The sequence below is a fragment of the Bufo gargarizans genome, chromosome 6 (assembly GCF_014858855.1).
Source record: "Bufo gargarizans isolate SCDJY-AF-19 chromosome 6, ASM1485885v1, whole genome shotgun sequence".
NCBI lineage: Eukaryota > Metazoa > Chordata > Amphibia > Anura > Bufonidae > Bufo > Bufo gargarizans.
In genome coordinates, this window is record NC_058085.1 from 118263231 (window position 1) to 118291165 (window position 27935).

The 27935-nt window shown below is 43.9% G+C and overlaps 1 protein-coding gene across 2 annotated transcripts in view; it reads right to left on the reverse strand.

The window, feature by feature from the left end:
• STAC2 (SH3 and cysteine rich domain 2) overlaps positions 1-27935 on the reverse strand; it is a 135224-nt gene that overhangs the window by 22953 nt on the left and 84336 nt on the right. For both annotated transcript variants that reach the window (XM_044300101.1, XM_044300100.1), the window contains one exon: positions 7393-7696. In XM_044300101.1, coding sequence (XP_044156036.1) covers positions 7393-7696 — 304 coding nt within the window. The remainder of the gene's footprint in view (positions 1-7392; positions 7697-27935) is intronic.

The following is a 27935-nucleotide window of genomic DNA, read 5'->3' on the forward strand; positions in this document are numbered from 1 at the left end:
GATGGGCAGCAACAATTGCTTCTGTAAAGGTTGTGTTACACCAGCCAATTTTCAGGCAGATAATCGCTGAGAAGCATTTGTAGGAACACTCGTTAGCAATGTTCAGCCTGTCTAATACTGCAGCTGATTACGCGATGAATGAGCAAACGCTCGTTCATCGGGCAATTGGAATTTTTTAGCAGGTTAAAATATCATAACTTACAAATTGTGCTGTCTAATCACTAATAATTGCTGCAGGCAAACAATTGTGTTTTCACATTTCTGAATGTTTCAGACCAGCAATTTTTTCTGCTCTTATAGAAGTGGTTACACTTGTTGATAATTAATTCATCAAGGCTATTTGATTAGCAGCACCTAACTGCTACTTGTCCTCTTAAGTCCTATGGATGCAGTAAGGCCCCTTTCACACGGGCGAGTTTCCCACGCGGGTGCAATGCGTGAGGTGAACGCATTGCACCCGCACTGAATCCTGACCCATTCATTTCAATGGGGCTGTGTACATGAGCTATGTTTTTCTCACATCACTTGTGCGTTGGTGAAAATCGCAGCATGTTCTATATTCAGCATTTCTCAAGCAACGCAGGAACCATGGAAATGAATGGTGCAAAAGAAATTAAAAGCAAGTGCGGATGTGATGTGATTTTCACGTATGGTTGCTAAGGAGACGAGGGATGAGCGACCTGGGTCCCCATTTACTTTATTATTTTCCATGATAACATGGTTATCATGGAAAATAATAGGATTCTTTAATACAGAATGCAAAGTGAAATGTCACTTGAGGGTTAAAATATAGTAAAAACATTACTCACCTCATCCACTTGATCGCGCAGCCAAGATCCTCTTCTTTGTTCTTCTTGAAGGACCTGCAAAAGGACCTTCGCTGACGTCATCGCGCTCACCATGTTGTCAGCGCAGTGACGTCAGCGCAGGTCCTGCTGAATGAAGATAGAAGGTCCTTCTATCTTCATTCAGCAAGACCTGCGCTGACGTCTGGTGAGCGCAATGACGTCAGCGAAGGTCCTTTTGCAGGTCCTTCAAGAAGAACAAAGAAGAGGATCCCTGCGCGATCAAGTGTATGAGGTGAGTAATGTTTCTATTATTTTTTAACCATCGACTGACATTTGACTTTGCATTCTATATAAAAGAATGTTATTATTTTCCATTCTAACCATGTTATAATGGAAAATAATAAAATCTACAGAACACCTAACCCAAACCCGAACTTCAGTGAAGAAGTCCGGGTTCAGGTCCACATTCAGTTTTTTCTCACACGCGTGCAAAACGCATTGCATCTCACGTGGAAAAAACATCGGAACGCAATCGCAGACAAAACTGACTGAAATTGCGTGCCTATTTGCGCGGGTTTCCCGCAATCAGTGGCGGACCTACAGGGGGTGTCCAGCGGGTCTGGACCCCTCCTAGAAGAACCAGCGAATATATATATTTTTTTAATCCCTCAGGGCAGCGGTGGTGGGGGAGTAGGAGATGAGGGCTTCCATTGTGGAAGCCCTCATCTCCATATTCATTTGTTCCTCAGGACAGTGATACAGATGGCTGTGCTGCGGCGGCCCCGCGGGGCAGGGGAGGGAGAGGCGTCTCCCTTTCCTGTTCTTCTGATAGGCCGCAGGCACTAATGCCTGCAGCCTATCAGAGGCCGGTTCGGGTGGCGCGATGATGTCATTATCATCACGCCACCTGAGTCGGGCAGCACACAGCAGGGACACAAGCCGGAAGAGGCCTGCATTGCATCACTGCTGATGAAGGTAAGTATTAGTTTTTTGGGGGTTTTTTTGTTTTTTTTTGGGGGGGGGGCATCTGGCATTTCTTACAGCCCCATTTTTTTTGGGGGTGGCACTCTGGGGGCATTTATTTCTTGCTGATTTTGGGGGGCACTTCTTACTGGCACATTATGGGGGGCACAATGTGGGAGAGGAGCACTATGGGGGAACCTGGGGGCTATGAAAGGGCTTTTTTTTTATTGGCACATTATAGGGGGCACAATAGGGGAGAGCAGCACTATGGGGCATCAGGTGGCACTATAGGGGCATTAGAAATGGCCAGGCAAAAGAATTAGCACAACATGTTATGCACGCCGCATTTTTAAATATGAAGGGGGCTTTAAAAAATGGGCGGGCAAAAGAATTGGCACACATTTTTTGCCTTTCGGACCCCCCCTAGACAAAATTCCTGGGTGCCCCCCTGCCCGCAATGTACCCTGAATGCATCCAGACCTCACCCGCGACGCCCGTGTGAAGGGGGCCTGAGGCTATAGTAAGTTTTTCATGCACATCTTCTGCATTTTGGCGTCATATTTTTAATAAATAATGAAACAGTAGAATCTGTTATGTGTTTTATTTTCAGACCTTTTAAAGACCAGATTTTTTTTATTATGTCCTGAATCAGAACTCCTGATACATAAAACCATATAATTCGAAGAGGGTGTACTTTGTTTCTCTCATGACTGTAAGCTGCTGCAGTTCAGAACATAACTGGAGAGGGCCTCTCTACCACCTTATATGGGCAACATAAACTTTCTGCTGGCCCTACATACAAAGTTGAGGAACATAAAAGAGATACTGGACATCTAAGTGTATTATATCACAGTTTCAATCATTTTAGTTCTGTACAAGCCTGTTCTGTTTGTCATAATCAAAAATATATACCCCTCCTAGCCTCTTATGACTTGGAAACAAAGCAAGCTCTGAAAACTTCTGTGCAGAGCAACTAGAGTCACACAAGAGCCATGAAATCCACTTTGGTAGAATTGCTGTAAAGCCTCTCTATTTCTGCTTCTTCAGATCTTGGAGCAGAAAACATTGTTCAAGGACTGTTCAATATGAAACATTTCACAAGTTGCTACTATGGGCTTTGTTGTAAAAGAATCTTGTAAATTGAAAAGCCTTGGAAGCTGTCTTCAATTATGGCAGCAATGTGGAGTGTGGAGTCTCCAGGCACGTCCCCTCACTGCCCGAATAACTAGGTGTGCCTCTGCAGGTCAGACACAGCTCCAATTATTTTTGGCTGTTATTGTCGTCTAAGTAAACATAACCTTCTGTTTTTCTGCTTTTGTCCTGACCCTTTATGTTACTGGCATTTCCCACTAACTAGTGACATCTGAAATGTCCCCTCGGACAGCTAGTCACCAACATATCAGATGTGCCATTTGGGAGAACAGACTACAAAAGAGAAAGGGAGGACAAGACTGGTAACGATAGTGAGGGTAGGGTTGGTAGTAGTCACAATGGCGGTCCTCACTCTGGCATTTCCTGGGCCGTATAGTGATGGAGGGAGTGCACCCTTTCTTCACCTTGGAGCACACCAAGGTTTGGGGTCTCCTGCCTGGTGGTAAGTGGGGTGGGCCTAGGTGTTGGTGGATATTGGGGTGTAAGGCAGAGCTTCCTCAGAATACTGGAGAGGAGAGACAATGTGACTGAGCAGGGTGATTGTACAAGGAAATTATGAAGCCTGATTTAGGGGTAACAAATCTGTTGTTCTTTACTAAAGCCATTTAGGCACATGAGACACAGAGGCAGTTGCAGAGTGAGCTCCGTATCTCCAGATAACATGCAAAGTTTTCCTAAAGTTGTATAGTGTTGTCTAGGCTGTACCACAAATTCCTCTCTGAGTCTCTTTCTCAATGAATCCAAACAAACTTCCCAAGTAGGCCAAGGGTTCTCGGTTGCTAAATGGCTGATACAGCTCTCTGGGTTCCCTGCTTCTCTCTCTAACACCAGCGGCTCAATGTAGCTCCTCTCACTTTGGATGCTGGCTGAACACTGCCTAGCTCCAGCTCCTGATCCAAGGGGGCTGGACCAGCCCACACCCAGCAACTATCTCTAAGAGGCCAAGGTATTAACTCTCATTCCCTGTATTCAGCCTTTGTGATACAATCATTCCATAGAGCACAATTTAACCTTAAGCATTGAACCATTGGGTCACAGCTTGTACAGTTCTTGATCATGTTTAACACTGTATCTGATGTCAGAAGAATATCTGCATCATATATTGTAATGGGCATTGTGACCTCAAAAAAATGTTCATTTTCTTAAATAAGTATTCCTATCAAAGGCATTTATAGCATGTCCACATCTGGGACCTCCACCTACTTGTGGAACTGGGGTAGTCAGGCTGTATAGGGGACCAGTAGACAGGAAGAGGGCTCAGGGAACCCCAATTATTGCGATAAGTGCCTACAATGCAAATACACCTTTAATTGTCATTATTTCTGAGGGTCATATAGTTCCAACATAGTTATATTGATGCACTTCAGCATCGCATACGGATAGTAGTAGCAGTAGAACATTGTAGGCTGATCCCACTGTTTTCAGCATGATCCATTCTTAATTACATATGTATCCCGGGTAGAGGGGTTGTTCATTTACTTGGAAAAAATTTAATCTGACGGGTCTGATTCTATTGTTTTATACCCAGCTAAAATGTGTTGGAGATGTCTGGCTTTGACTGATCCTTTCCATCTCCATTAGAGTCAGTACGGAAATTGGGCCAAATGGAAAGGGGTATTAAATTTAGACAGACCACCTGTGTTCCTGGGGCATTGATTTTGAACTCCAAAAACTGGTTTCTGTTGTATATATTGGGAGAGATTTATGCAGCGTCCCACTCGTGTACGGGGGCACTGCAAAGTTTGTCATCTTCATGTTAATTGCATATTTCTGTGACTTAGCAGTAAAATCCCTGTTAACAGGCTGTCATGTGCACTACACATATTCCACCACTAGATGGGGATAGCACCATAGTCTATATATACTGCAGTGCAGGCCTAGTTAGTTGTTGGTGAGGGTAGTTGGAGTGGAAGGAGCTTGAGTGAGGAGCAGGGGGAAGGAGAGGACTCTCTCCTCTCAGTTCTCTCTTGGGCTCTACGGCCCAGAGATGCCAATTCTTTGTCTCAGTTGTCAAGCCAAGAAACAGGCAAAGGTGGGGCCTTCTTCTACCGTCTACTCTTCTGGAGTGCCAGCTGACTTTATCATTTCTATGTAAAAGAAGGACAATAGCCATTATACTAGGCTTTAGGCGCCTTTGTACCAAGGTAAAGGTTTATTAGCTTTTGGCAGCCTCACCGTTACTTCAAAGACAGACAGACCATTTGTTGTAGCACTTGGGTGTAGAAGATAAGGACCTAAACCACTGTTACTGACATTAGAACAAGGCAAAGAGCTAAGTACCAGTGAGAAGATACCTTTCATACTCTAGCAAGACTTGAGCCTGATACAGGACTACACATAAAGCCTGTTATAAGGGATTTACAGTATTTAAGCTCCATATACATGAGAGACTGTTTATATCTGGATGTAAATTGCTGTCAAGACCCTGCATACAGTAAAGTTCTGAGTTGGATTTGAACCCTGTCTTATTCTTCCACTACCATACTGCAACCACTCATCATTTTGCACCACCAAGGTGCTGGCGTCACGATACTACCTAATTCAGGGGCCCAGCCTCACAAGCACCCAGAAATCCAATCACAATCAAGGGCACCTCAATCACCATCAAGGGCACCTCAATCACCACCTGGCTGGTGTCCCCTGTAGAAGAGTGTGCCCCAGAGAATTTGGTGCTGTTCTCCCCTTAACTGCCGCCCGGCCCAGGGAGTGTCAAAACTGTGAGTAGAGAACTAACTGTTATTATTCCTCGGTACACCGTCAACTCGCAAGTTATACCCCTGTTGCCGAAGCGTTGCATATATAAATGTCACTGTGCCGTGGCTGGAAAGTGTCTTAATTTGTGCCAGAATGTGCAGCACATGCTTGCTGTGCCCAATATATGAAGTTTTTGAGCCACAATTTTATTTCATTTATGACATGCTAGTTATAAGGTTTTTCCTTAGACAACTTTTGACACAGATTTTTTGTGTAGTCCTATTTTGGGCCTCGTTTTCCACAGTTTTTGGCACATATTTTGTACAAAAACTATACCAGCTCCAAGTTAGTCTAAAAAATGGTGTAACATTCTCATTGTATAAAAGCCCTATGGAGCGTTGTGACGCAAATAGGGATTTTTGTGGTGCATTGTGTGACATGTTCCATTCACTACTTTCTTAAACAACATCACAGATATAGACTTATTTAACAATCCAAACATAAATATGGCACAAACTAAAAATGGTGCAGGCACAATATTCTGGTGAAAAATAAACCTTAAATAAATCTTAATATATTTACCCCATTGTGTATTGCTGGGCACCATAAAGGGCTATTCCCATCTGGGACATTGATGGCATATTCCTAGGATACACCATCAATGTCAGATAGGTGTGGATGCCACAATCTCCACAATAGGACTCTGAAGTAAAGTTCGGCCATGTGCGGCCACCCAACATGCACCACTCTGGGAGTTCCAGAAATAGCCGACAACTGGCTCAGCTATTTCTGGATGTCCCATAGTGATGAATGGAGAGGTGATGGTGCCTGTCTGCATGCCTTGCTCTCCGTTTACTTCTATGGGACTTCCAAAAACAGCCAAGAGCACTTGCTTGGCTATTTTTGGAAGTCTCATAGCAGTGCATGCGTGCTGCGCGCTCCTTCACTTCTTGGCTCCCATTCTGGAGATGGGTGTGGATCCCTATCTGATATCTGACACTAATGGTATATTCTAGTATATTTCATCAATGTTCTAGATGGTAATACAACTTTAAACACCGTGTATGGAGGCTAACGTCAAAAAGTCTAAAGCTTGGTGGGGCCTGTTTCTTATTGAAAAGACAGCGGTATATGAAGACTTTTATCAGGCAATGATCCACTGGAAAAATATGCAAATTATCTCCTGGCTTGGCTGGTATCAACTAATTTGCATACGTGTAAAGCAGAAGGATGATCAAGTTTGTCTCTTTGGAAGTATCAGTCAAAATTAAATTCAGGAAAGTCTAGTACACTGGAATTTGGCTCTGGGACGCTTCATCATTCATCAACAGCATTCATTTTTTTGTTTCTAGCTCACATTCCTTTCCAAGAAGCCTGAAATATCTTCTGTGAAGACAAGTGGTGGTGAAGTGTTGTGCAATCAACGAGACCGTGATTCTTGAAGTAAATATTTCTCAAGTATGAGTTGTTTTTATCGTCACAATGGTCGGAATAGTTGTGTCTTTTGTTGCAAACAACTATTACTGATGTTCATGATTTTGTCGGGTTTCGACAATCTGTTTTCCATGTGGAAGGCTATAAAAGTTTGACTAATCCTGGGCCTAGGACCATATTACAATCCCTTGGAACAGTGTTCGCTGATGAGAATATGTTCCCTCTCTCTGGCAATGTGGATAATAATGTATGTTGGTGAAACCACAAACTATCTGTCCTGAAATGGGAGCAGATTTGAGGTTTCATTGATCTTTACAGCAACATGTGGTGACAAATAGATATGAAGAAGTAAATAACTCACCAACAATGATCTGGTGGCACAGGTGACAGGGACACTGCTTCTTGAAGACGTGGTCATGGAAGCTGTGTGTACGGACTGGCTGCAAAAGGGATAAGGGCTTGTGATGTTGGTGAGGGGACTGGTCAGCTTGTGGCAGGGGCTCAGTTGGGACAGGTGGAGGTGAAGGAGGTGGTGGTGGCACCGGTGGACTGAGAAGAACATCTGAAGGTATCTTCATTTCACTGTTTGGCTTCTGAAAGAAGTTCTCAACACTCTTACTTCGAAGGATAGTCTTTAAGGAGATTGAACGGCGAAATCTCTGGAGCTGAGGAGGGAAGAGATAAAATGGAACATCATTAGCAAAAAGCAAATTAAATTTCCTTCTTGAATGCTCAAATCTGGTGTTGTGAGACAATGTGACATTGGCTCTTTTGCCTCTCAGGGGGGTCAAAGAGCACTCAGGACAAGCTACTGTTCAGATGAAATGTGACAGGCCCTGCGGATTGATGACAGGGTACAGAGTGGGTAAGGGGATCATGACCAGTGCCAAGAGCATAGCAATGACAGCAACACTGCACGTCAGACTACAAGAGAAGAGAATGGACAAAGGAAGAAAAGAGAAAATAGGACACATTGCAGAATTAAATTATTTAGTCGTAGATGACAGCAGAGTGTAGGACTCAACATGTGGATGGATGAAAGGTCATGAGCTCATAGGGAAAGACAAACAGTGAGAAGGGCAACTATTTCTGTACATTATATACAGAGATTAGAGTAAGATACATATGCTTCTGCTGAAGCTTCAGGGAACCAATCTGTAACAAGGCCCTCTACCCACCAGGTGCCATTCATAATTGTGGTGTCTTCTTATGTTCCAGAGGGGCCTTTGAAGCCCATGTTCGACTGCTGCCTTTACATGCTCTACAGCTACATGTCTATACACATGTACAATGATGTCAACTGGTGCCATATTTTACCATGTTATATTTTATAGTATCTAAGTAGATTATAAAATTGGAGTAGTTGTATGCTTAGAAAGCTCAAAGTAGAATTGTATGTTTAGGGGCAGCTTTGTAGCATTTTCAATGGCACGCCATGTATAGGGAGGGATCTGGTCAAAACGTAGACCCTCTACAATCCCACGGGTGAGTTACATTTGGATATTTTAAGTACGAGACAAGAAAGTAGACAGAATTAGAGGCTCAAGTACTGTCTCATTAAAAAGCTTAATGGATTTGACATGTCTGCTGATATCGGGGGCCTGTGTGCCTATCTGTGTTGCAGCTCTTTCGTTTCTTAAGCAGAAGTCATTGTTAAAAAGAACATCCCCTTATCAAGACGATTCGCCACCCCCACCTTCAATGGTTTTGGATCTGCAGATACTGAGTGTATGCCAAGTGTGTCCTCAGGCTGAGCGGTTATTTATCTCAGGATGGGAGGCTGAGCATGCTACTCTTCACACACAGGGATGGATAGAGTGGTTGTTGTAAAAAATAAAATAAAAAATATATAGTGGAAAATACAGTGACACACATAAAAGTCAGTTGGATGCAGAACAGTGGGAGGCCAACTATGGCTTCCATTCAGGGATGTACCTAAAGGATGGAGGTCCTTTAACAAAATCACAATGCTTCCCATTCGTTTGCTGTTTCATACCACCACAGTTTAATTTACAGTGATGAAGGTAAGTGACATGCTCTACTACTGTTACAGAACTAATGGGAGGCTCAAAACCTCAAGGTGACTATCTTGGGTCCAAGATGGGTATCTCTTTAGGCCCCATAATAGCCACAAATCCTGCTTCTTGCGCTTCAAGGAATTTAGGCAGAAGAGGACTGGGAACTTAAAGGAGCCCTAGAAAAATATCTAAAAGTGGCCCCATGTTGTAGGCGGGTCCAAATTGACAAAAAAAGCAGAACAACAGAAATGGGCAGGGCCAACAATACTGTAGTGCAGAACAAAATACTGCCCCCGCAGAACCAAACGCCACAGTGCAGCACAAATTACTGTCTAGCAGAACTAAATACTACAGTGCAGCACAAAATACTGTCACCCTCGCCACAGTATGAAACTGTATCATTGTCCTGAGCATAAGATCTTTCTGTACCTGGCTGGCAGCAATGAGGAGGGTCTTGTCGGCCCCCTGGACATTGGCCCACCGGGGAATTTCCTAGTAGAGTCTATGGCCAGTCTGCCCATGAATTAAGGGTTGTCCAGGATTAGATAAAAGAGTGTTTTTTTCTCCAGAAACAGCACCACTCTTGTCTATGGGCAGTATATGGTACTGCAGTGTTCACTTAAATGGGGATAAGCTGCAATATCAGATCCAACCCATGAGCAAGAGTGGCGCTTTTATCTAATTCCGAATAGCCCCTTTAAGAATTTTCAGGCATTGTACTGTTTAGCCGTGGGCTTGGACTTTCCAAGGTCATTTTACAGCAGACTATACAGAAGGTGACTAATCGGGTGCATTCACGCAAAGTGGAATTGTCGTAGGCTTTACTACTACCTTTAGATTTTACATTACAATCTGGGTCAAATCCACCGCAAAATCTGCAATATACAGTAAGTGAATAAATATTAAAATCTGTGAATAAATATTAATTTGCCTGTGATGTCAAAAGTATGAACAAGTGCATACATTTCCCTTTCTGAGCGCCTTATTACCTTCCATCTCTGTGGGGGGCTGCGGGTATGACAGAGCGTGGGCTCTGCCTGTGTAATTACGTGTCACAGTGTGCTAATTAGTATGTTTGCAGTGGTCTTCATGTACAACTTGCAATTACTGTGACATAACCCTGCAGAGCATTGCTCAGCTCTGACTCAATATTGCGCAGGTGCTGAGGTAAGTCATCCCTCACGACCAAAAGGCATTTTCCAAAGTATTTTAAGACGTCTCCCCCACCGCCACAGGCTGGTTTATATTGTTTGCAGCTGTCCAGCAGAGAAATTGTTAATTTGAGGCTTAAGCAACTGCTGGCCCTTGTTTAACTACAACTTCCAGCATGCCCACCTGGGTGATGGTGTCCGATGAAAGCTAAGTATCCACCGGATGTCTACACCACTCTTGCCAATACCACCCTCCGATTTAGCACCTGGAATGCTGCCAGCTCTCTTCACAGCCATGTTTTTTCAGCTATGTACATCCTTACAGATAAAATTCCACAGCTTCAAAATTCAACCAAGCTCCCGAGGACCACCCCTCCCCCTCTGGCTGCTGCGTTGTCAGCAAACACGCAGGTTTTTAAACACAGGCGGTCATTTATCACAGGTGATGTGACGCCATTCATAAGCAGTTTCTTCTGCAAATTGCTTAACCTTTCCTTTGCCTTGACGCATTAAATGTCTCCTTCACTTGCTGACTGGTCCATTGCCAATAACAGTTTAAACCTTCCTGCAGTTTCCAGTGTCGTGATGTAAATGTTCCCCAGTGCAAGAACAAAATAATAAGTGCGTGCTCATTTGGACAAGTGATGTTAAACTGGTCCATGTTCCCAATGCTAAAAGTGGATGTTTTTCAAAATGGACCACACAAGGTGTCGTCCAGGTACGGTCCGGTTTTATTCCATTGAGTGAAAAACATAATATAGCATCCTGTGAATTTCTCGGCACGGACCAATGGTGGATGCGAAAAATCTGGCATGTGAGTTGGTCCATTGACTATGATGGGCCAGCGTTCAGTCTGTGGTCTGTCTGTTCTGTACTGGGACAGCACATGGATACGAATATCGCTTGTCTGCATGAACCTTTAGAGATATTCAGGTGGAGCAGACTTTACTTGTTTTTCAGTACACTTAGAAAAGTGCTGTTAAAAAATGAGTGAATGAGTTATTATTAATTGTCATGACATTTCATGGGTATACCTGGGTGTTTAAAGGGGTGATTCATCTTCTGGGGGTATTTTGGCAGACATAAATCCCCCTCACCCCCTCTGTGGTCTGAACTCACAAGGGAAGCATAGTCACCTGCTGCCCATCATTGGATTCTGGCTTCATTGTGCCCATCTTGCTGCTGCTGTACTGGGATCTTCCACTTTCAATATCTGGTCTGAACCCACTGCAACCAATGACTGGCCACATCAGTAAATGGTCAACTGGTCATGTGACACAGAAGGTGCAGGTCACCATTGTGGGCAGGATTGTCAGAGACCCAAGCACTGCAGAGGCAGGGGGGAAGCAAAGGAGCTGAGACACAGCGGAGGGGAGCAGGTAAGTATGCTTCGATCCACTGATCCGGCCATGAGAGGGGGGTCTGCCTAAAGACTCCCAGAAGAAGAAAAAACATTTATATGGTAGTCACAATGAGTTCCCTGTTTAACCTAACCTTGGTTTGACACTTTAACCCACACCATTGACCTCCCAAGCATAGTGGGCTCTGATATGTACTCAGGTTTGTCTAATGCTTATTCCTACTGTATAGTTTTTTTTTTTTATAGACAACTGGTGCATAATATATATATATATATATATATATATATATATACAGGTGAGGCATGTAGATAATGAATGGTATTTCAGTCCAGAGTGTCATTGAGAATCAACAAGTACAGTAGTAGGCCTACATCAGGGTTTCTCAATTCCGGTCCTCGGGACCCACCTACCGGTCAGGATTTGAGAATATCCCCCAGAATGAATACCTGTGGTAAGTCCTGATGCATGGACACTAATTATATTACCTGCTCAATACTAAGGAAATCTTGAAAACGTGACGGTAGGTGGGTCCCGAGGACCAGAGTTGAGAAACCCTGATCTACATATTCCAGATTAAACCAGCAGTCAGTTGTTAACATATAAATTAACATAAGATCATAGAAAAAAGGGAAAATACCCTTACTAACATTACTCCTCACTTGTCAGGCAAAGGATTGATTCAAAGAACCAAGAGTCAATGTCAGATCGAATATTAGTTACAGAGTAAACAGGTTTTCAGGCTGTTTAATACTGATGACCAATCCTGAGGATAGGTCATCAATATCAAATATCAGCAACCCTGATGATCAGCTGTTTGAAGAGGCTTCGGTACTCCAGTGCGCACTGGAGCTTCCTAGCAGCTCATCAAGCACAGTGCTGTATATTGGATAGCGGCTGTGCTTGGCATTGCAACTCAGCCTCGTTCACTTGAATGGAACTGAGCTATACCTAAGGCATGTAACTAATGAATGTGACATCATTGGCCTATGAAGAGCCATGGTCCTTACCGGAGAACAGGGGCCTGTTCAGACATCTGATTGGTGGGAGTGCCAGTTTCCGACCCTCACCAATCAAGTATCGATGACCTATTCTGAGGATAGGCTATCAATATTAAACACCTGGAAAACCCCTTAAAACTAGAGAAATACAAGATTAAGAATTGGGACTAGTGTCATCAGACACTAAGGGGATGTATTTGCAGAGTTGAGTGTTAAAGGAGAATCATTTCAGACATCTTAAACTTTAGATAATTTTGTGGACAACTCCAGTTTTGGAATACAACTTTTTTTTAAAGAGATGAGGGACTTTATCAGTCGTATCCATGCTCTAAGAGATAAAAGGCATTCATTTATCCAATGTAATGCTATGATTTTATTACATGACACGGAGGCTCCTATTACTATCTCTTTCTTTACTAAAATCATATAGCAGCAAAGAACAAACGTTTCAATCAAAATGAAAACCATGGCAACCAACTCCTCCCCACTGTGCCAGTATAACAGTCCTGGTCTCTGTCAACTCCTCCTTTTTCTTTGCTGCTCTTCTCACAGATAAGTACAGTTGTCTTTCTTATATATGTGGGCAGAGCTTTACTGTGTTATTCCATTAGATTATTATATTGATTATTATTATATTGTTTGAGGTTCTTTTTGTAGGTTACCTACTGTGTGTGGGGTGTTCTCCCATCCCCATTTTTTGTTCTGGGGGTCTTATTCGATTTATTTCTCCCCAGGTATTTTTTCCTTAGGTTGTTCTATTTAGGTATTTGTTCTTTTACTCCCTTATTTTAGCGCTGCTTATTCTACCTCCCTTCCCCTTTGTCGGCCATTTCGCCACTTCTTCTGTGGTTTCTACCACTCACCATCCCCTCAGTTCTTCTCCGTTCGTCTCCTCTTCTTGGCGGCCGAGATCTCGCGTGATTTCGGCCGCCATTTTCCCAGTCAGGTCTCCGGCTGTTCGTGCGTCTCCCCGCTCTCTCCTCTTTGCGCTCGTCGAGATTTCGCGGTAATTCGCGAGATTTCGGCCGTTTCCCCTCAGAGAGCTACCGGAGTCTCCCTGCGTCCCGCTCGTGCGGTATTGTCCCACACATTCAATTTCATTAGCTTGGGGGTCGATTATTATTATATATAAATTTGACTGATTAGGTGCTCTTACAGTTTAGTACTGCCCTATATATTACTATGTCCAAGGACAGCCTGCGTGGGGGTGAGTCTGCCCCTGAGATTATGGAGGTGCCTTCTAATGCCCAGGAGTCTGGTACCATGTCTGTGGATGCACAGACTTTAGCGATTTAGCGCTCAGTAGCTGCAGCAATCCAAGCTGCTATGGGGTCTATGTCCTCAGCCATATCAAATTCTATTTCTGAGGCCCTTATGGCTGGCCCTTCCTCCTCCAAACCTTCGGGGTTCCAACCGTCTGAAAACTTATTATCTGCCTCCAGAACCGTTATGACTGGTGGAGTTGTAGCCACCCAAGATGGCGCGCCCCGTTCGCGCAAAAGAGCCTATGCCCGCCATGCAGAAAAGGCGAGGCAATGGAAATGCGCCAGAGCGCAGCATGATAGTGTTTTGGGTTCTGAACTCGACTCAGATGAGGAGGCTCAGTATCGCTCTGTTGAGTTTGTGGACTTGGAGGAGGACGATCTTTTGGATTCGGACCTTCCGGGTCCATCCTCAGGATCTGTCACGCCACGGTCTGCTTCCATTGAGGTTCCTTTGGAATCCTCTGCGATTTTGGATCCTGATGCACTACATCATCCTGGGTCTGCAGAGTGACTCCCGTCCTCACATGTAGCAAAATACCTGGAAGCCCGGGTGCGCCAACCCCTTTCTAAGGAGGCGCGTAATAAGATGAAGGCTGAGTGCCCCAGACCTATTATCCCCAACAAGGTCTGTGAGACGCCTATAGTTGACCCGAAGATGTGTCAATTTCTGTCTAAATCGGGCTGGAACCCAAAAAAGGACCTTGAGTCGGCCTTGAAGTCCTGTCAGGACAAACCTTTGGACCTATTGGGCCCACTGACAAAAAATTTCGAATTGGCTGGGTCAGCCAGAACCCAAAATACACTGGTGGATCCGGAGGAGCTCCGGGGATGGGTTCAACGTGCCGTGTGTATCACGGGCAAGGTTAATACTTCGCTCTCTATTGAGAGGCGAAAGGCAATTCTTTTTAAAATTGAGCCCAAGCTCTCTAATTTAGCCCTGACGGAGGCAGGTAAAGAGGCCCAGGGATTACTATTCGGGGATTCCTTCATAAAGGACCTGTCAAGATTTGTAGGAGCCTTCACTGCCATTGACAAGGCTCAGACGTCGATGAAACGCATCTTCCAGGGACGGGTCTCTAACAGGGCCGGCAGCTCTAGGGACCGCCTGTCCGGCCGTTCATCCTACCAGACCTGTGGATCGGGTCGAGGCTCCTTCCCTTATTGTTCCTCCACCCAGGAGTTCCGGCAGCCGCCCGCCTTCTTCGCCACCCGAGGATCTTCATGGCGTTCCCGCGGAGCCAGAGGTTCATCTTCCCGACGCCCTTTCGGTAAGTCGACTACCAGCATCTTCTTTGATTCCTTGGGTAGGGGGCAGGCTCCGTCTTTTTTCCCATGTTTGGTCAACCATCACTGCCGACCCATGGGTTCTTTCTACTGTATGGGGGTTCCACATAGAACTGATTTGCTCTCAGGTCCAGATTCCTCCACCACATCCTGTAGTTCTCCCGTCCTCATCGCGCCTGCTGTTACACCAGGAGTTGACAGCGCTTTGTCAGAAGGGTGCCATAGAGCGGGCTCCCGCATCCACGGAGGGTATCATAAGCAGTATGTTCCTGGTGGCCAAAAAAGGAGGCCAGATGCGACCTGTAATCAACCTCCGGGCTCTAAACGCCTTTGTGCAGTATCGGCACTTCAAGATGGAGGGCATCCACCTCCTCAGGGATTTGCTACTCCACGGGGACTGGATGGTCAAACTGGACCTGAAAGATGCCTACCTGACAGTACCGGTGGCCGAGTCATCCAGGGATCTCCTTCGTTTCCTCTGGAGCTCGGAGGTGTGGAGGTTCACATGTCTACCTTTCGGACTCTCTTCGGCCCCTTGGTGCTTCACCAAGCTTCTACGACCGGTCATTTCCTGTCTCCGCAGTCGAGGGATTCGCCTGATTACTTATCTGGACGATATCCTCATCATGGCCCAGAGCCCTTCCGTCCTGCTTACACATCTACAGTGTTCCATGGACCTCTTGTCACGGTTGGGATTTCTTCTCAATCTGGAGAAGTCGTCTCTTACTCCGGCCCAGTCCATAGAATTCTTGGGCTTCACTATCAATTCATCCACGGAGACTCTCAGCCTCCCACCCTCCAAAGTGCGTGCCATCCGCAAGGAGCTTCTTCATACCCTCTCTCTTCCGCAAGTTTCCCTACGTCACCTGGCCCGTATCATAGGCCTCCTCTCTTTGTCCATCCAGGCAGTGTTCCCAGCTCCTCTACATTATCGGGGCATGCAGCGGCTCAAGATTGCCCACCTCCAGTCGGGAGCATCCTATGCAGATTTAATCACCTTGGACGAAGACACCAGAGACGAGTTGACGTGGTGGATTCACAACTTGGAAGTGTGGAACGGGAAGGCGATTTTTGGCCCCCGTCCGGCTATCACAATAGAGTCGGATGCCAGCCTTCTAGGCTGGGGAGCTTACTGCAACGGGGTGACTACCGGAGGTCGCTGGTCAGAGGAAGAGTCCGGTCTTCACATCAATGCCTTGGAGTTGCTGGCGGGGTCTTTTGCAGTTCGCAGTTTCGCAAACGGCCTGGCCAAGGCTTGCATCAGACTGCGGATGGACAACATCTCTGCGGTCAGGTATGTCAATGCCATGGGAGGCACGCATTCTACGACTTTATCCCACTTGGCGCGGGATTTCTGGACGTTCTGCCTTGCCAGAGAGATCACGGTGTCGGCAGAGTATATACCGTGCCTCCACAATACCCATGCAGACTGGAGCTTGCGTTTTCTGTCGGACTCCAGCGATTGGAGATTAGACAGCGCGGTCTTCTCTGCCATATCCTCTCATTGGGGTCCTTTCCGTTTAGACCTCTTCGCGTCTCGTCTGAACACCCAACTTCCGCGGTTTTACAGCTGGCGCCTGGATCCAGACGCGGAGGCGGTAGATGCATTTCTACAGTATTGGACCGGCCACATTTCTTACGCTTTCAGATTTGCGCTGATTCCCCAAGTCTTAACTCTAATCCGCCATCAGGGCGCGGATCTCGCACTTATAGTTCCGTTTTGGACCACCCAGTCGTGGTTCCCTCAACTTCTGGAGTGTTTGACCCAATGCCCTCTACTTCTTCCGGTCTTCCCGGACCTCTTGTTAGATCCATCGGGTCTGGGGCATCCTCTCGTCCTCGAAGGCTCCCTCCAGCTTCTGGCATGCAGAATTTCAGGGAACCCTGGGACGTCGCTGGAATTTCGGACTCAGCTAGACGCCTATTGGACGAGGCATGGGCTCCGGGGACCAGACGGTCCTATCGGTCAGCCTGGAGATCTTGGGCTGATTGGTGCCTGGCTGGGCACCTGGATCCCGTTTCAGCTCCTGTAACTGATGTGCTCCAGTTTCTTACTTCGCTTTTTGAGGAAGGTAAGGCTTACCGTACCATCAACTTGTACCGTTCCGCCATTTCTGCTTTTCACCACAGGTTTGGGGGGTGCCCGGCTGGTCAGCACCCTCTAGTTTGCCGGCTTCTCAGAGGTTCCCGTGTTTCCCGTCCTCCCAGACCTCGTTTCTCCTCTACGTGGGATGTCTCTTCTGTGCTGTCCCTGTTTTCCTCGTGGCCTTCAAATGCGGACCTTTCTCTTCGCCAGCTTTCAGCTAAGTTGGTTTCTTTATTTTGCTTAATCTCCTGCAAGAGGGTGTCTGATGTCCGCGCGTTGGATTATGACGCTCGTTCTTTCACTCCTGATGGGGTTGTGTTTAACATCACACGGCGCACCAAGACTACTATCCGGTCCGTTTCTTATCCGTGTTTACCGGACTCTCCTGCTCTCTGCCCTGTGGCCTGCCTCCGGGAATATGAGATGCGTACGCTCCCTCATCGCTCTCCTGCTTGTCCCCAGCTTTTTCTGTCGTACCGGCGCCCTTTCCGACCTGTCTCCACAATCACTCTAGCCCGCTGGGTGAAGTGGGTTATGTCCTTGGCAGGCGTGGATACTGCGGTTTTCACCGCCCATTCCACTAGAGGGGCTTCGGCAACCTCCATGGCGGTGGCAGGTGCCCGTTTGGAGGACATTATGAGACTAGCGGATTGGTCACGTGTATCTACATTTCGTGAATTTTATTTCCGGCCTACGGTTCATGTTTTTTCCTCTGTGGTAAGTCAGCTTTAAACTCGCAATAGGAGCCTCTGTGTCATGTAAAAGAATTGCATGATTTTCCTATCTTGTGATGTAAAGTCATGATTTTATTAAAGACATGGAGGCGAGTATTGCCCCGCCCAATTCCCCCCCCCCCCCTGGATTTGGGACGCGATTGTTGTGGATTTGTATTATGTTTGCATTCACTTGTTATTTTACTATATGTACACTGCGATGCATTACTGAAGATTGTTTTACTTCATTATTTGGACGTTTTCTACCTTTTGTCTTGTTTTATTTTCATAGGATGAATTTGCAGTTTTCCAACTGCTGATTGCGTTTGAGTTTCCAGTTGCATTCTTCAGTTGAAGAGTCGTGTTTGGTTTTGGTTGTATGGAGTGTTTTGGTTATCACACTCAGATTTCCAGTGGAAAAGAAAGAGGAGGAGTTGACAGAGACCAGGACTGTTATACTGGCACAGTGGGGAGGAGTTGGTTGCCATGGTTTTCATTTTGATTGAAACATTTGTTCTTTGCTGCTATATGATTTTAGTAAAGAAAGAGATAGCAATACTCGCCTCCGTGTCTTTAATAAAATCATGACTTTACGTCACAAGATAGGAAAATCATGCAATTTTTCTAGCTAAAAATAAACTTTCCCGTAAGAAAGTTCTAGCATGGTGTTGCCACAATTCGTCATCTACAATACTAAATAAACAGACCTTGGGGTCTTTTGGTACTGGCATGTGTAGAATTGAAGATGGCAAGGAAATCCTCTAATCAAAATGATTAAATAATGTTGTACTGCCCTGGAGCAAGGGTACTATGAACTATGGACGTTTGTGAACATTTGTCCTATTGCTACTACGCAAAGCTATCAACTCACTAATTTATTGCATATGAAAGGGTTAACTTTAACTAAGATTTATGCCTTTGTTTACACTTGCACGGTTTTATATTGTTGAACTGCATTGTATATGCTTATTGTAATATATCCTGTTCATTTTCACTAATATTATACTGTAACTGCACTGCAATGTGGAAAGGGTTAATACACAGGAAACTTTTACTGAGAGACTTTGGGACTTTCTACCTATGCAAAGTTTTGGATATTTGCATAGACTTGCATTGAAATGCCTTAAAAGTCTATGACGGACTAAAATTGCCACATTGTTTCTGTTTATGCTGTACATCTCCACTCCACCCCTCCCACCAGAAGATTCTAGTTAGAAATTGCATATAAGGAAAGCAGTACGAGCCCCTAGTTGTCTGAATATAGGGACCAGTGCTTATTAGGAGAGACTCTGCCAGTTTGCAGATAGGGACCAGAGTTTAATAGGAGAGCCTCTGCCAGTCTGCAGAAAGGGAACAATTTTTAGTAGCAGATACTCTGCCAGACTGCACGAGTGACCAGAAGAAGAAGCTGAGATGGGAATACTGAGCCACAGACCCTGGACCACTAGCCTTTTGACCGGGGAGCCAGCTGGATGACTGAGCCACAGACCCTAGGCCAGCAGCCCCTTGACTGGTGTATCAGTCCTCTCAGAGAAAGAGCTAGCTCATGCCTTTCCTTAGCACAGAGCCTTCTTCTGCAAGGGAGGATACGGATGAAGCCAGATCAGTGCCTTGCCTGTATTATTTTGCGCTTAAGAAGCACACTGGTTTACTACAGAATCTGATTTTCTGGACTCATTTCCTATTGGGGGGATGCCTGTTCCTTCCCTTCCAGAGAGAAGCAACATATGTTGATGCCTCAACAGTGCCTGGGGGACCTGGTGTAACGTTGGGGCACCCCAAACACTGGCACTGCAATATCACAGACCCATATTAAATGCCAAACACTGGTGAACCCCAAACACTGGCACTGCAATATCACAGACCCATATTAAATGCCAGAAGTTTGCAAAAGAAGTCTTCAGTGTAAACATTCTGAAGTGGGTGATCTACCCATGTGGAACAATTGACCACACCACAGAAATAATTAGTTTGACCTTTGAGTGTGCCATGACTCACAGTGAACCCCATTCTATCTGCAGATATCAGAAACTTCCTTCATAGTACTCATGGTAAAAAAATATATATATAAAGGTAATGAAAGCTTCTAGAAAGTTCCTCAAACCATGACTGTATTCATGTATAAATGTAACCAAAGGGATATTTTGTGGATTTTGTTTTTTTAAATCACCACTAAGGTCATTTTCAAGATCCTGAACTGCATTGCGGTGCAGCGCCATTCTCTCTGTTGTCATGGGAAAGGACATTGACAACCGTTTACTCATGTTTTACATTCATGAGCCTGTGGTTCTAACTGTACCGAATGGTATCTATGCTGTGGTTGAAAATCATGCCAATAGCTTTATTGGCATGATTTACATTCTGGGGCCAGAGCAGCTTATTGGCATTGGTCCAGCTTTGTAAACCATTGGCCATCAACTGTTATCACAGAGTGGCCAACCATTAATTTCCCCTGCAATAGTATTATATAGCGACCATTCAAATGAACAGTCAGAGCAGCTGCTGACTCTTCTCCATGACCCTTCTCCATGAAGAGGTGCAACTAATGTTGGAGACCCCCCCATCTATGACATCCCTTATTGGCCATATGGAAAGTACTTGTTTTACTAGGACAACCCATTCAAAGTTCAGCAAACAACGCTCCATTTTTGTGCAATGTAATATTGCATTTTATTGCTAAATCCTCTTTTGTGACCGTACCCACGACACCCACGATATAGCACTAATACTAGTCAATGCACCTGTTCAATAGACACAGCCATATTTGTTTGTCTGTATTTCATACACATATGTTCTACCATCTGTATTGCTGCAATATGTTTGCAGTCTCTTAGGTCTATATTTGAATCTGTATTTAGTACATACCACTACTCACAAAAAGTTTGGTATATTTGGCTTTCAGGCGAAATTTATGAAAAACGTAAAAAGTTCACTCTACTGTGATATTATATCATGAAAGTAAGGCATTTAAGTAGAAGCAGCAATGGTGATTTCCTCATCTCAAACTATTTATTGAAACAAAAGCCAAGAACAGTGATGGGTATACCCCCACAAAAAGGTCAGTGTCTCAATAACTTGGCATGTGGCCATGAGCATCAATTACAGTTTGACAACGACGTCTTATTCTGCTCACAAGTCAACTTATTGTCTGCTGAGTCATGGCATCCCACTCTTCTTGAAGAGCGGCCCTCAGGTCATTAAGGTTCTGGGGTACAGAGTTACGAGTCTCTACATTGATAGGTTTTCAATGGGATTCAGGTCTGGAGAAAGTGCAGGCCACCCTATTTGAGGTACCCCAGTTTCCAGCAGCTGTTCCCTAATGAGCTGGCGCATTGTCCTCCATGAAGATGAAATTAAGCCTGTGTTGTTCATGCAGAGGCACAATGACTAGATTAATGTTATTTAAGTAGTATAAGCTTGTCACTGTACCATTCACAAAGTGTAGGGCAGTTCTTTATTGACTAGACACACCTGCCCACACTAACACCATCACCAAAGGCTCATCTGGTGACAACAGTGGCTGATGCATAGCACTCTCCTTGATGTCTCCAAGATGGTTAAATGCCATCATTTCTGCTCAGCATGAATCGACTTTCATCAGTGAACAGCACTGAGGCCCACTAGTCCCTCGTCCAGCTTAGATGCTCCCTGGCTGATGCAAGATGATGACACCTGTGCTTGGTGATGTGGTCAGGTACCCTTGCAGATTGTTTAGGATGCAGACCACGCTGATATAAACGGTTTCAAATGGTCTGAGGTGACACTTGGGTGCCTCTCGCCTCCCTTAATCCCTTCGCTACAAGCGCTGTACATGTACGTCGCTGGAACCAAGTGCAAACATGGCGCCTGCTCGCACGTGCAGCGGGCATCATGGCCAGCAAGTCTCCACTGTTTAAAACAGCAGAGACCCGCGGCTAATAACCTAGACTGGAAATAATGCCGATTGTGGTCATTAAAGCCTTTAGATGCCGTGATCAAGTGAGATCACGGCATCTAAAGGGTGAAAACCCCAGAAGCTCGCGCTTCCGTGCTTCTTACCGACATCCTCTGTGGCCAATGAAGATGCTGGTAATTGATTTCAATGCGCTGGGTATCTCGGAAGAGACCAAGGACATTGAAGCTGCAATTTTAATTTTGGCCAGCAAGTGGCAGGCCAACATAAGAAATTAGCAATTCTGTACAAATAATGGCTCTAATAAATCCATGATTGTTCAGAATTAAAAGAAAAAATTGATTTTGTAGGTTCAAATACGAGCTTCAAAATCATAAAAAAAAGTTAAAAAAAGGCATAAAAAATATAAAAATTTAAAGCACCCTCCTTTGCATAGAATAAAAAATAAATAAAAATTATATATATATATATAAACATCATGGGTATCACCGTGTCCAAAAACACCTATTTTACTATTAAAATATAAAAATCTTTTTCCAATACGGTGAATGGTGTAACGGAAAAAGGTGTCAAAATGGCCAATTTGCAATTTTTCATTGCTTCTCTTATCCCCAAAAAATGTGATCAAAAAGTCACACACACTCCAAAATGGTATCAATAAAAACTACAGATTGTCCATCAAAAAATGAGCCCCCACACAGCTCAGTAGATATAAGTATTAAAAAAAGTTCTGGGGGTTAGAACATGGTGATGTAAAAAAAATTTTTTGTTAAGTTTACATTTATTTTTAGACTATTTAGACATAGAAACCTATACAGATGTGGTATTGTTGGAATTGTACTGACCCAGAGAATGAAGAGCATGGGTCAGTTTTGCCACAAACAGAACTCCGTGGGAAACAGTAAAACAGTAGAGGATTTTTTTTTTTCATTTCAATTCCACCCCATTTTGATTTTTTTTATGCTTCCCTCTACATTGTATGCCATATTAAATAGTGGCATTAGAAAGTACAACTTGTCCCACAAAAAATAAAATAGGTAAGAAAAATTAAAACGCAAAAATGAAAAAACCTCTGGTATCCTAGGGTTAAATGTGCCTGGAGTTGTGTGGCATTCGTGATCGCAGGGCATTGTTTACAATGAATCGATCATCAGTGTGGGATGTGGCCAAAGGACGTCCACTTCTATGCCTTTCTGTGACTCTTCCAGTCTCTGTATCTCTGTTGTAACCTGCTGATGACACTCTGTGACCCACTAAGCTCAGTGGCCACTTCCGTCTGAGAACATGCTGCTTAAAGCCTTGCAATGGCGAGGTACTGTTGATCAATTGTTAGATGTCATCTTGGTCTCATGATGAGGAGGACTGTTTAAATACCAATTCTAATGAAACCAAGAAATTTATTGGACGATTCATGGATCAAACACCTGTTGTGAATTTTGCCATTAAGCTACTTTTTAGAGAACAGCAAGTTGTACAAAAAGGGGTATCAAATAATTAGAAAAGGCTCCACCAGCAAACTACTGGAGCTCAGCCTTTCAGTTACCAGCTGAAAAAAGGGATAAAAGGGATAGCATTATACAACTATCTACTGAGGAAGGAATTCATTTCCGAAACACGTCTAGTGTGTATTGAGACCAGGCTATTGGTGCGACTTTTTCCAAAAACGCAAGAGAATTTTCTTCAACTATATACCGCTACAAAGATTTTGTTCACCAAGAATCTACTAAGTGGACTGAAACTGTGTTGCTACATCTGACACTGCCACAAACACAAGGTAAATCCTGCTGTGTTCACTCTCCCCGGCCTGACAGGTTCAGGCAACTACCGGCTCGGCTCAGCTATACCAGCTTCCGTCAGGCCTGACGGCCCAGGCATTTGCGTCATAAACCAGCGATTGACTACCTGGCTGGACACGAGGGACGCTGAGCGAGCGGGTCTGATGGTCTGCTCCGCAAGGAACAAGTAAGTGGAGCCCCGCAGATCGGAGAAAGTGTGGTCACTATTTGTCAGACGACATTTAAACACAGAGTCCCCCTTGTGGGAAACTACAACAAGGACAATCTTGAACCTTTGGTTCCAACTATTCGGCAAATTGGTAATTACAAACATGGACATTTGAGCGGTTCAATAGATTACCCCTTGCAGCCTAACTTCAGCCATTAGGTCTCATTCCTAGGAGTACTCCGATATTTAGGTTTGTGCGTGAGCTCCGCACTTATATACCTATATACACATTTGTTTATGTATGTATGCTGATACTGACACCAATAATAATGTAAAAACTCCAGCAAATAGCGTTGCAAAAAGGAATATTATATGATACTGACACCAAGTCAGTTTATATTGATTTAGTATATTAATAAATTAATGCAAAAATACTGTGAGCCAGCCTATATTATTACAAGTTGTACAAAAAGTATTGAAACAGTTGGACAAGTGCTTTCAAAAGTTTAGAGAAGGTCACATAAAGTTCACCTGTAAAGGTTGGAGTGCATTTTAGGTTCATCCTGGAAATTTAACCCACAAACCAAATATCCCTAACTTTGCGTGAGTAGTGAACTGTATATGTATCTGGCCAATGGCAGAAAATAGGGATGAAAAACACTATGGACAGGATAATGATACAATATGAACGTCTTAAAATTCAATATACACAGTAAAGGGTGAATATGGACAAATATACCACGCTCCATATCCATCTCCACATTTCACTCGTATTTTAATATCTATGTGTTAAAGGGCTTTTCTGGCTTATAACATTGATAGCCTAGCACTGACATGCTGCTCTTTCATTTTGCTTCTCAGTGGGGTTCCCAGTGCTTGGATCACCTCCAGTCAAACTTTCCTAAGGATAGACACCACCTACTTAATGACAACCAATGTAAATATATCGAGAAACATGTTAAATAGCTTTTAAAGGCATAATTCAAAAAAAGTTTCCAATAATATATCATTATTTCATATCTTTCTTGAGGCAGAACAGCTATAACGTGAACGTTTGGGCAGGTTCTTGTGCAGGTTGTGCTCACTTCAGGTCTTACCACAATATTTCTATGCATTCAAGTCAGGTCTTAATGATAATTTAGTTTCTCCTCTGTGTTTCAGATCTAGACTTTCCTTTGTCTTCTGGATCTTTATGTTTCCACATAACTCAATTACACTCCAGCTTTTCATGGCTAAGTGACCAGATCGTCTCTGCAAATTGTCTGGTACAGCTCAGAATTCGTGATTTCAAGTTCAAGTTATGAAGCAGAACGCACCACCATCATGTTTGACTGCTGTTAGGGTGACTTTTAAATGATTTGTCTATAAAATATTATACTTAGTTATTTTAAGATCATCCAGGTGTATACTTTGCAGGTCGGCCTTTGATGTTATTCTTGGATCGCTACTACTCTCCCTTGAATCAAAGTTCTGTCACCATGGACATGTGTGTCACTGCTACAGTACTACAGTGAAGGGGTTGTGTCACTTCTGCACTGCCTCTTCATTCTGTTAACAACTGGGTTCTCAGGTTTAGACCACCATCAGTTAAAGGGATTCTGTCAGCTAGGTTTTGCCTATAGAGCTGAGGACATGCGCTGCTAGATTGCCACTAGCATGTCCACAATATACATTTCCAAAAGCTCTGAGTGCTTTTATCCTGTAAAAAAACAATTTTATATATATGCGAATGAGGCTAGTAAGGAGCCCAAGGGGCTGTTACCAACGTTTCATGAGCCCAGCCACGCCCACTCTGACGGAGCCCAGCACCACCCGGCATCCTCCGAATCTCCTCCTTGCTCCCCCAACGTTACACAATTAGAGCACTGTAATCTCTTGCAAGCTAGCTAGCGCATGCACAGTTCATACCCTGAGGCTGAGGCCAGCACATGGAAGGAACACTATGCCGGCACTAACATACAGCATACTCGCGCATGCATGAGATTACAGCGCTCTAACTGTGTATCATCGGGGGAGCAAGGAGGATATTCAGAGGATGTGGGGTGGCTAGGCTAAACCTGGCTGACAGAATCCCTTTAAACTTGAATGGCCAATCTTAAAGGGACTCTACCATGATATTTTTTAAATCACATATTAACAGATGCTATGATTCTATGTACTTTTTTTTTTTTTTTTGCAAAAAAATAGGTGGATGGTTTTCTGTATAAATTTTTAAAGATACTCTGTGTATTCTACCTCCTGTTGTAGCACTTTAACTTCACTTCAACCAGAGAGGTAAGAGGATGAAAAACTCAATTAGAGCATCACACATTACACTGAAAAGTGCAGTGCTCTTCTGTGGACATCTTTATTCAGGCCTATCAAGAGAATAACAGTGCTGTCATACTGTCATCCCAATTCTATACATACTATTATACTAGCAGATAGCATATTGTTCTCACAGCAGCAGTAAAATTAAAACGGATTACCTATTTAAGAGTTTTACAAAAGAACAATATTTTGTATTGAATTTTCAAAAAAATAGTTTTCTATGAGTATTGAATTAAAAAAAAATCTTTCTGATGGAAGTGTACTGTTTAAGGGTAAGCCATGGATTTGAAATTTGAAATTGAAATGGCTTCATAAATTAGACGAATGTCAACTGAAAACAAAAAGATGTTTCCGAGGTGTTATTTTATAGGCAACACAAGTATCACCTAAAACAAACATGTAAAAGTAATTTACAGGTCCTCTGTAAAGAACTTTGTGAGTATATTCCATTATCTACTTTATTACAATTATAGCCCAAAGCTGTATTCTCACCCTAGAGCACTCAGAGAACTAATGAAGCCTTTAGGATGACTTTCTAAGCACACATTCACCAGTTGTCTCTGGTATTGTAGCACACCTCCATTTAAGTAAATGGGATTGAACTGCAATACCAACCTGTGACTACCAACCTGGCTCTACACAGCTTCTGAACATCCCAGTAGCATCCTGCCTTTTTATAAGTGTGATGTATCCCTCCTTATCAGATTTCTGAGCTACCAAGAAGAAAACAAACATAGTGGAAAGTAAGAGAAGTGAGGTCACTGCATACAGTACTGGCAGAAGGAAATCAAGCCCTGTTTCTGAGAGAAATGCATCTAGTTGTGCATCTGGAACAAGGAATAATATGGCTGAAAGAGACTTTAGGGAAGCCCAAACATAACTGTTCCGTCATAGTTTTGATTATACAAAGAAGCACAGCCATTATGCAACCTCTTTTTGAAAACTAAAGTACGCTTGAGTGGTTCATTGCCTTAAAGGTCCTGATGTGTTCTACTATGGATGGTTGGAAGTAGATCTCAGGCCACGATTCCATTGGTGATCCAGTTGTACTTTCCTTACAAAATTATATAAAAGCATTAAAATGCTTATATTCATCAGTTTTAAATAGCTAGTATGGCATTCATTGTAGTCATGGTCAAATGTGTTCTGACTGTTCTGATTACACTAATGTTACTGTGTCACTATGCTCACTTTGATATGTATAATTTAGGTGATATTAGTCACTTTTGGATTATTTACGGTTGTCTATGTACAAAGACTATGACGTCAGCTCAGTTTAATCTTTTACTTTACCTTAAAGGGGTTCTGCAGTTCTTTCAAACTGATGATCTATCCTCTGGATAGATTATCAGCATCTGATCAGCAGGGGTCCGACACCCAAGACTCCTGCCGATCAGCTGTTTAAGAAGGCAGCGGCGCTCCAGGAGCGCCACGGCCTTCTCTCGGTTTCCCTTGGGCAGGGCTAAGCTCTGTTCACTTGAATGGAGCTTAGCCATGCCCAGGCCAGTGATACTAGTTGTGACGTTACTGGGCCTGTGGTAAACAGCGAGAAGGCCGGGGCGCTACTGCCAGCACCTCTGCCTTCTACAACAGCTGATCGGCAGGGGTCCCGGATCTCAGACCCCCACCGATCAGATGCTGCAGATCTATCCAGAGGATAGATCACCAGCTTAAAAGAACTGCAGAACCCCTTTAAAGATGGGAAAAGTGTCCCACGCCATACATTCTATTGCTGGAAAAATGTCAGCACAAATTAAAATGCTCAAATATAATTGTTAAAGTGATCAAGACTGCCAGTTCCTGCAGTTATTGATTTTTTCCTACTTTATTTCCAGCCAGTGAATTTATGCACAACAAATTAGATGGGATAGGTATATATTCA